Source organism: Haliotis rufescens, unplaced genomic scaffold (genome assembly GCF_023055435.1).
Source record: "Haliotis rufescens isolate VD_foot unplaced genomic scaffold, xgHalRufe1.0.p SCAF_6, whole genome shotgun sequence".
Taxonomy (NCBI): domain Eukaryota; kingdom Metazoa; phylum Mollusca; class Gastropoda; order Lepetellida; family Haliotidae; genus Haliotis; species Haliotis rufescens.
In genome coordinates this window covers 19,937,686-19,947,323 of record NW_025964334.1, presented here as the reverse complement: position 1 = coordinate 19,947,323, position 9,638 = coordinate 19,937,686, and the positions used below count along the sequence as shown (strand labels likewise).

Sequence of the window (9,638 nt, the reverse complement as noted above, 5' to 3'; positions counted from 1 at the left end):
TCGTCCATCTTTTCATTCAGTCCTGTGAAGAGTGTATATGTCATTATCATGCTGACTTCTTACCTACATATAATATCCCCTGATTTCACATAGAGATTAAATGTTTCAAATGTGAAACGCTCCTTCATTGTAAGTGAATAAAATATAATGAAACTACATACTTCAAAATATCAGTATACATTTATATGACACAATTACGCTAAAGCTATGTTTCGAATCTAATCATTCCTTCGGACACAATTATCAAATGTAATTTGTGAATTTAAGGAGTTTTCAGGGGAAAACTATCAATCAATACGTTCAACTCAACTTCAAAGTTAACTCGACAAGATGAAAAATGAAACTTTTGGTTTGATATATTACTCCTTATGTCACAGTACATCCTATATCAACAATAATATTTGTAGAGAACAATCATATTTCACCTCCTTTGTATTGTTTAATCTTTTCTCAAACATTTGCTCGCATTGGATATAAATGAATGCATCGATACACGTCCATCACGTAATGAAGCCGTCTTGAGAATTAAAATGAAGTATAATGCATATGGGTACATGCATAATTCGATATTGTTCAAAATGAACATGAAACTGAGATGTTTAACTGTATTTGTACACTATCTCACATCGTAAAATGACAATCACTGCCTGACAGTGACAGATATGGCATAACAGACAAATATGTTCACACCATTACAGGCAAACAATGACCATTGGTCTTCAAATACTTAACATCTCATAATGTATGTAGCATACGCTATAAGTAAGCCAGTAACATCTCCGACATTCATACCAAACAGTGACAGCAGAGATCAAGGAGAGACACAGTTCAGCGCCTGCACAGAACAACAGAAAATCATGAACTCCGCCAAAGTCTTGTTCCTGATCGCCATCAGTGAGTACATGTACATATCGGAGTTGTTACTTTGTGTATTGCTCAGAATATATTGTGTAGAAGATGGCGTCCGTTGTCTTGCTTATTGTAGTAGAAACCCCCCTTCAGTCATCAACTGAACACAACTTTATCTTGCATTCAATATCATGGTATATCCTTTATAAAATGGGAATCTGACAATAGGTGACATTCCGCAAACGTTGCATGTATGTACCGGATCATGGATGATAAGGCTCTAGATCTAAGGAATTCTGTTGTTGCTTATACATTGAAAATGAGTATGTCGCAACAACATAAGCATTTCTCCTGCAGGATAATCCAACGTGATATTTTACTTTAATTGTGTTTTATCACACTTGTCACACTCCATCATTATTACTCAAATCTTTTTCAGGCATCGCATGTTCCTTTGCAAGTAACAAAAGAGGTAAGCATATTTACTCTGCTACATATTTGATCAAGTTAAAACTGAGACGGCATACGTATTCATGTTTTATGTTAGTATAATGAACTGACACGTTTGTCAAACCATTTTTGTGTCACAACTGCAAACTATTATAATTAACTGCTATGAAATTAAGCCAGTAGCTTTGACTACCGTTGACAGAATTTATTTTGGTTCCATAATACAATTAGGATTTTAATAACTTTCTGCTTTCACATGGAAATACTTATCCAATATAGCTGTCATGGAATCCCTTTTTCCATTGCTTCTATCTCGGTGAAGAAAATCTATGGATTTGAATAAGTGTGTTATTATTGTTATCATTACTAGTCAAACATTCATAATTATGCGTACTTATATTGAATTTATCTGGAACGGGTTTTTGTACATCTTTGTAATGATCAAATCCCGACATATTTGGTTACGAGCAACAACCATGATGGTTGTTAACGCTACAGTCAACAATACCCCAATAATACCCCAGATATATGTTATAATGGCGGCATGTTAATAACTGAATCTGACCAGACAAGTTATTGCTTGACACGGGACACAATGAGACGCTATGAGCCAAGTCACTGAACATGAACAAGTCAGTGTTAACAGTCATGCAACAGACGAGTAACATTATTATTATTATTAGAAAGATGACTAGTCAAATACTCGTAATAATGCGTAATTATGGTGAATCTATCTGCAACTGGTTTTAGTGCAGTTTGAATGATCAAATCCAGACACAGGCCATGGTTTGGATCCCTAATGCTGATCCTAAATCTCCTGAAAGGAATTTTACATGAACGATTAGGTCTATTTAATGTCTGTTACAGGTCGTAGATCAGCATCAACATCAACATCAACATCAACATCATCGTCTTCATCTTCGTCTTCTGAAGGTAATTCGTTGTTAACCGATTGCGCATTGCCATCATACGTTATCATTGTTAACACAGAGACGCTGGAAATGATTGGGAGCTGTCAAAGCAAAGCGGGAGGCTCTTGCCCAATGTGATATTGCCAATTGCTCATGTGTTGATGATTGTACAGCAGACACTACATTTTAAAGAACATGACTGCATGTGCAAATCAAGGACATCATGTAGTTCAACTGAGTTTGAAGTAAGGGGGAGAACTCATTAAATGAGGAAATGTTGGCGGGATAGTTCTTGTCTATACACATAATGCAATGAATCTCGTTCTCTCTATTTTTCTGAGCCGCGAAAAACGCAAAATTTCGGATGCGGCCTAAAACCATGATTAATCAGTCATTCTGTGTTTTATGTCATTTCCTAACTAGGGATGTTACAGATGTAATAGATATGTATCATGGAATAGTAATTTTATAACAAGTAATTGCCAGTTTACATCATGGAATTGTTATTTTATAACAAGTTTTTATGCCAGTTTATATCATGTGATAGGAATTGTATAGCATGAATATGTTGTATTACAGGTTCTGGTGACCCTGGGCTACAAGGACTAATTGAAGGCTTCGGTAAGCATGAGTCTCTGGCCTCCGACGTGAATTAAATATTGTTTCATTTGTTTTCAAATTCTACCTCATATATTTTTTATCACAGCACAGTTTAATGGCACATGAACTCAGACTGAGTGAAGATACCCATAAAATCTTTACATGTGCCCTCGTTCGTTCGTATTTTATTTTACGATGCCTCAGTTCAATGTTGTTATTTTTTCAGCCCAAGAATGCGTAGGAGGTAAGGTTCCCGACACCTTTCATCAATTAGAACTTTGTTTTTCCAAATTACCAGGGTAGGATACGGCGCTAAGTAACAATAAGATTAACAGAAGATTTTGGACAGCTACAAAATTGTTCTCAAATTTGCCGAAAGAAAATGAATCCACTCAAAATGAGTAAACAGCTGTGAATGAAATATAAAACAATTATTTGTAAATCACACCTATTTCCAGTCTTGTTGACCCTTGTAATTAATGTGTTCACAATATAACATAGCTCAACTCACACTTAGAAGGCACACATAATGTTTGGCCCAATGGCCTCATCCACATCTTTGAAAACCGTGGGATCATGTGTCACTCTATATCAAGGACTGTTTCTCTCTTTTTACATAAGATGCCTGTGTCCCCTTGGACGGTGTAGCAGTCGAGGTCGATCCTCCTGTTATCGGTGAGTGTAAAGGTCCTGTTATAAAAGAAACGGAAAATACATCCTATTTTAATATGAAAATCATTGAACATTTGACTCAGATATAAACAAACTGCAACCTACCTTGCTACAAAATCAGTAAAACAATTGTTACAGTTTAATATAGAACACAGGAGAATATCATATAGAACCTTGTAACTGTGATTGCACTTTATTAGTGAACCAAACGTTTTATTTTAAATTACTTAGTTTACGAAATTGCTAACATATAGTTTTACAAATTGAGATAAAAGTAGATGTTTTAGATAAGCCTTTTATTATTTCCAGTTAGAATGAAAACAAATAAGATTATATGAAGCAATTAAATCCTTTGACTCCTCATTAAATGTCACTTTCAATTTCTTTTGTTTTCATCTCAACGTACAATTCCATTTATATATTACTTAAAAGAAGTCTTACCAGTTGTGACATAGGTATTTGGACCACCACAATAGCCTAAAACCAAGTTGTTAAAAATGGTCTCAGTATAATGTTTTATCATTGTATTGTTTTAGATGCTGGCGAGCCTGCTCAGTAACCTTACTGAATGTTTGAAGCATGGTCCTTTTGAACACCCGGTACTCCAGTCTGGTGTTACCGGTGAACTATTACACTGTTCAAGAGCGTGACCACGTTTGAGTTGACCACAATGGAGTAGAGATAGTAATGTACGTTCACGTATAGACAGAATGTACATGGCGCTGGTCTGACAGATGGACAAGCGCAAAATAAATGTAAACTGTGATAGGGACAACATGAGTGTGTATCATGGTCCAAGAATAAAGTCGATGTCAAAAAATCTTTGTATGTTGTTGTCTGTTGATAAAAGATTGAATGAGTTAATAAATGGGATTTTCAGTCTGTAGTCAGTACTACCAAGCACCTTCAATATGTACCAGAATATTAATACAATATGTGTGATATATAATGTATAGAAAATTGAAAACATTTATTTTGTTTTCTACATAGTGAAAGAAATGCCATTATGATATAAGATGTTATTGATTAATATGAGCAAGTGCAATCTTTAATATGACTTAATTTAAGTTTAACTTAAATTAAGTGCTGACTTAATTTTAATATTTTAAGTTGCGCATTTCGGCTGTTATTGCCTGGCCCAATTTGCATAAACACCCATCACCATGCACGCTGCCTAACTTTGCTTACATTCCGTCTCAAATAAATTCCAAGTAAGTATTTTGATAATCACAATAGTTATTCCCCTGCTAAATAATGCTGTGTTGTGATCTTGTACATAGGTGTTTTGCATTGTCGCAGGATAGTTTAGTGTTTGTTATAAAGTTATACTTTTCTGAACCGCCAAGTCAAGTTTCCTAAACTACGTAAGCGGTATTTCTATGTTTACAAGTTGATTGATAATGGCAAACACTGTAAGATACTGCTTCTGTGTTGTTATTGGTGTAAGTAGATATCAGCACAAGTTAACTGCACCATGTAAGACATAAAACTGACCAGCGTACATGTTTTATGACCAGCGTACTGCTGTGTTGCCGTTAAATGAGGCCAACAGCTAAGTATATCGAGTGGATGACACCTCATGCGTGATGTTCAGCTAGCATGATTAGAGTTAAATGTCTGTAGCAAGATGGCATTTACTTTTCGTGACTGAATGTTGATATATATAATCAAGATAGCATCCTTAAGTCAGTATATCTCTAGTCGTGGTTGTTTTGTCGGGTATTCTATTGAAGCTATAGGCCTAAAGTTTCAGGTAGAGGAATAGTAGCAGCAGAGGTAAAAGGTCAGATGTCACAGAGGTTATGCTCTGTATCAATATTGTGCAAGCCATTTAACTAATATTTAATGTTGATTGCCATTATTTAGCTGCGACTTTGAGAGGAAAGAATTGTCTTTGGTATTTGTGTTATATAGTTTTGCTGTACCAGATGTGTTATAGGTTATGGCTTTATGCTCTATTTCAATATTTAGCAGGCTATTGTAACCAGTAATGTAATGTTTACTGGTATTATCATGATTATACAGCTGGAACTTTAAATTGTGTTGTCATTAATAATGTATAGTGTAGCTACACCAGAGGTCATGTGGCCTAAGGCACTATGGTCTGTTTCAACTTAATGTAGGACTGCCTAACCATTATACACTATTACAGTATTGTTATGATTGAATCAAGTTGATACTTTCAGATATGGTTTGTTGTGTCAGTATTGTTACTTCAGGGAAATAACGGTAGCATCAGTGATACATATATCAGTATTATTGTATTTTGAGTATCATAGGGCACTATGTCAGAATTTATTTGTCAGCAATCAGATGATAAGGCATCATCGAATTGTTTTTGTGTTGTCAGGTTTTCTAGTCAGGGGCAGGCTCAGTGTACTGCCGCCACTACCTAACCCTATGATTACCCAACCTTTCTTGTCTTTATTCTACGAATAAACAGACATTAATTGGAAGTGATGTGTGTGTGTTCTAACTATAAGGTGGACCTGGGTACGTTAAGAATAATTGTAAATAAATAGGTTTTATTTACATCGGAAGAGATATAGAACAACAAATAGAAGCTGCTGACCCAATGCACTCAGCATTATTCGAGCTACATGACGGCGACAAGAATCGTATCTGGACCAGACAATCCAGTCATCGATATTGTGAGCAACAGTCCAAGCCGTCAAGTTAAGAGGACACGCCATCAAACAAGCTACCGAATGATCCATTTGGTCGCCTTATACGACCAGCATAGGTTGCTTGGGACCAATTCCTACCCGAGTTGTGTAATCGTGAAGTATGTCATAAAGAGCACTCTTTTGTCTTATCCCGCATGCTGGGAAAACTCGGTGGTTTTTCCATTTGCAGTGGTATGAAAGTAATTACCAAGCGCTGCTTATCCGACAACAAGGCATAAATTATTAATGAAATGGAAAGTCAGCAATATGGTGGCTTTTCTCTGCTTTTGTCGAGTCTGGACCAGCATAAGATGCCAATAATTCGGATGTATTTGTTTAAAAATGGAAGATTTTCCTGGCGTAATGTAAAATAGCGTTACCAGTCGTATTTTGGTATTTTGGGAAATATCAACATCATTCTCTTAATCGGTACAAGCCAAAAGCGAAAGGAAAACTTAGTTGTTTTGCATGATATTAAAGCGAGAGCCCACCTACCTGAGGGAGATGGGCAATGTTGAATGTATAAGACACAACCGTCGATTTAATGGAGGTTCTAAAGGGCTACCAAAAATTAGAAAAGATATAATACTATTAAAGGCCCAAATGTCAGAACAAGGCCAAACCAAATTTAGGTATGTGCGGACTTGCGTTGCCAAACATAATTGCTACTAGACAATTTATTATTGCCCAATAAACAGAAACGCTGTGGGTCTAAATGGGAGCGAACGCCGCCAGCTATGTGGCAAATTGCGTTGCCAAATTTCTAGTTTCTATTTTACCGAATGAAAAGAGGGGAAAGACTGGGTTACAACTGGTAAGACGGTAACCCAGCCTGGGTTCCCGCTGGAAGGCAGGTAACCGGAAACCCTATTTAGTATATATATTAGTGTATATTCTGATATAGGAGGTAGCCCAGAAGAACCGTGCTACTCCACGACATGTTTTATTCACATTGATGAGATATGTACAATATTCTGGAGTGATAGATATGAACAAATTGTTGTGCCTGGTACCTGTAATGGACAATATAAGGTGATGTATAATTGAATTGAGATGGATGGAGGCAAACAAGGCGGGTGGATGGGATAATGCGATAATGCGATGTGAGACTTCCGAGGAGACGAGCGTGCAATTGAGCAACAGTAGTAGGTTTGTTTGTATGTTTGTTTGTTGTTTTACGCCGCACTCAGCAATATTCCAGCTATATGACGGCGGTCTGTAAATAATGGAGTCTTGACCATGCAATCCATTGATTGACATGAAGTCACAATCGGTGATGACGTCACGAGCTATCAGTGATGACGTCATAAGTATACTGCGAGCTTCTCAACACGGTTCTCTTTAGAAGACGCCGCTATTTCATTTCAGCTGTTTTCAATCGCATAAAATGAAGAGAGTATTACGTTCACGTGTGTTCATTTTTATCATAATAACCTAATAGAATTATCGCTCGGTGGACCCAATCATGATAATTACTCGTTCCGTACAATTCATGTTATAAGCAAATGTTTCTGGGTCTTACAACAAATTTCATTGGAACATCATCTTTAATACAAGACTATAACGCAAACAGAAACACATATAACCAATATAATTTTATTATAGTTCATTTAAATTACATTCCTATTTGATTAATATCTCAAACGATGAGTATCCACAACTTAATATATTTGTTTATATCACCGCTTCGAAACACGCATTTTTTCTGGGAAAGAGGGATCGGATTTTCTTTTAAAAATACTATTATTTTTTTCTTGAACAAGTTATTGTTTCAAAAAGCACCCCGAGAAGGTCGTTATAGCTATATCAGGATCGCAGAAATCATGACCATTAACCTGTCAAAACTATGCCCTTGCTTGTTGCTTTCCTTGCACATTAAGCTTACGTATCATGTCAAAGTTAACAAAAATTCTTGTCAAAGCCGCGTGCATCTCACTCACTCACCCTCTCTAGATACTCTTTACAACATTTTGTCTAGCTGATATTCACAGAGATAGCCGACTCACAATAGAGATTATTTATGGCATTAATAATAACACAGAGACAGCAGTTTCTATATGCTGAGCCATCAACCCTGGCTTCAGAAAAAATAGATGTGAACTTTGCCCTATATGTAGATCGAACATGTGGCATTTGAACCAATTGGTGTCATCTTCATCAATCTCTTGGAGATGAATGCTGTAATATTATATTAAATACGTTACCCGTGCCTTTCACCTGCAGAGAACCTTTAACTCTATCGTTTTCTTATATTCGTACAATGACCTTTGGTTTTGCATATCGTGGGTTGAAAATCCCAGACGTTATAGCTACAAATACAATGTACAAGCGAAAACAACTTTTCCACAATGGTAAGAAATATGTCCATTGTACGATACCGACTATATCATAAACACGTGTTTATAGATCGCTCTCAAAGTAATGATACTATCAGGTGTTCGTGAAAAGACCCACTGTTGGCAACCGTTACAAACAAATGCAAGGGCTAACCAATTGTTAGCCTGACAGTACACGGGGCCAGTGGGTCAAGTCCAAATAGGGAATTGTTTCGGATTTTATTTTTGTCACCGATGAGTGAAGTTTGATTAAACAGCTACTGAGCAAGAGTCGTTTGACGTTCTCCGTAGAAAGAGCATGCTCAACTGTCCAATCAACAGTAGTTAAATATATGACTAAAGACCGAAGCTGCTGGAATATTGCTCGGCATGAACGGAAAGTTAACTTTAGGAATGTTGAAGACTTCTTGCCTACATATATTATCCCCTGATTTCACATAGAGATTAAATGTTTAAAATGTGAAATGCTCCTTCATTGTAAGTGAATAAAATATAATGAAACTACATACTTCAAAATATCAGTATACATTTATATGACACAATTCCGCTAAAGCTATGTTTCGAATCTAATCATTCCTTCGGACACAATTATCAAATGTAATTTGTGAATTTAAGGAGTTTTCAGGGGAAATCTATCAATCAATACGTTCAACTCAACTTCAAAGTTAACTCGACAAGAAGAAAAAAATGAAACTTTCGTTGAATATCCTCTTAACTTCATTTTAGAAAATGTATATACCAAATAACATTAATGTTGCATATTGGTTTGATATATTACTCCTTATGTCACAGTACATCCTACATCAACAATAATATTTGTGGAGAACAATCATATTTCACCTCCTTTGTATTGTTTAATCTTTTCTCAAATATTTGCTCGCATTGGATATAAATGAATGCATAGATACACGTCCATCACGTAATGAAGCCGTCTTGAGAATTAAAATGAAGTATAATGCATATGGGTACATGCATAATTCGATATTGTTCAAAATGAACATGAAACTGAGATGTTTAACTGTATTTGTACACATCTCACATCGTAAAATGACCATCATTGCGTGACAGTGACAGATATGGCATAACAGACAAATATGTTTACACCCTTACAGGCAAACAATGACCATTGGTCATCAAATACTTAACATCTCATA

At 36.0% G+C, this 9,638-nt stretch overlaps 1 protein-coding gene across 1 annotated transcript; it reads left to right on the top strand.

The window, feature by feature from the left end:
- Nucleotides 1–740: 740 nt before the first annotated feature.
- Nucleotides 741–4,269, top strand: LOC124113663 (zinc finger CCHC domain-containing protein 10-like). The gene is made up of 7 exons (XM_046474122.1): nucleotides 741–894; nucleotides 1,289–1,321; nucleotides 2,167–2,232; nucleotides 2,790–2,831; nucleotides 3,037–3,054; nucleotides 3,432–3,485; nucleotides 4,019–4,269. The coding sequence occupies exons 1-7, from the start codon at nucleotides 741–743 to the stop codon at nucleotides 4,039–4,041; spliced, it is 390 nt and encodes a 129-aa protein (XP_046330078.1). The 3' UTR covers nucleotides 4,042–4,269.
- The last annotated feature ends 5,369 nt before the right edge of the window (nucleotides 4,270–9,638 follow it).

Excerpts from the sequence above, each read along its gene's own strand:
- LOC124113663 (XM_046474122.1), top strand. The coding sequence starts at position 741 with ATGTATGTAGCATACGCTATAAGTAAGCCAGTAACATCTCCGACATTC. Across the intron at positions 1,322-2,166 it reads CTTTGCAAGTAACAAAAGAG|GTCGTAGATCAGCATCAACA; the intron begins GTAAGCATATTT and ends TGTCTGTTACAG. Across the intron at positions 3,486-4,018 it reads GGTCGATCCTCCTGTTATCG|ATGCTGGCGAGCCTGCTCAG; the intron begins GTGAGTGTAAAG and ends GTATTGTTTTAG.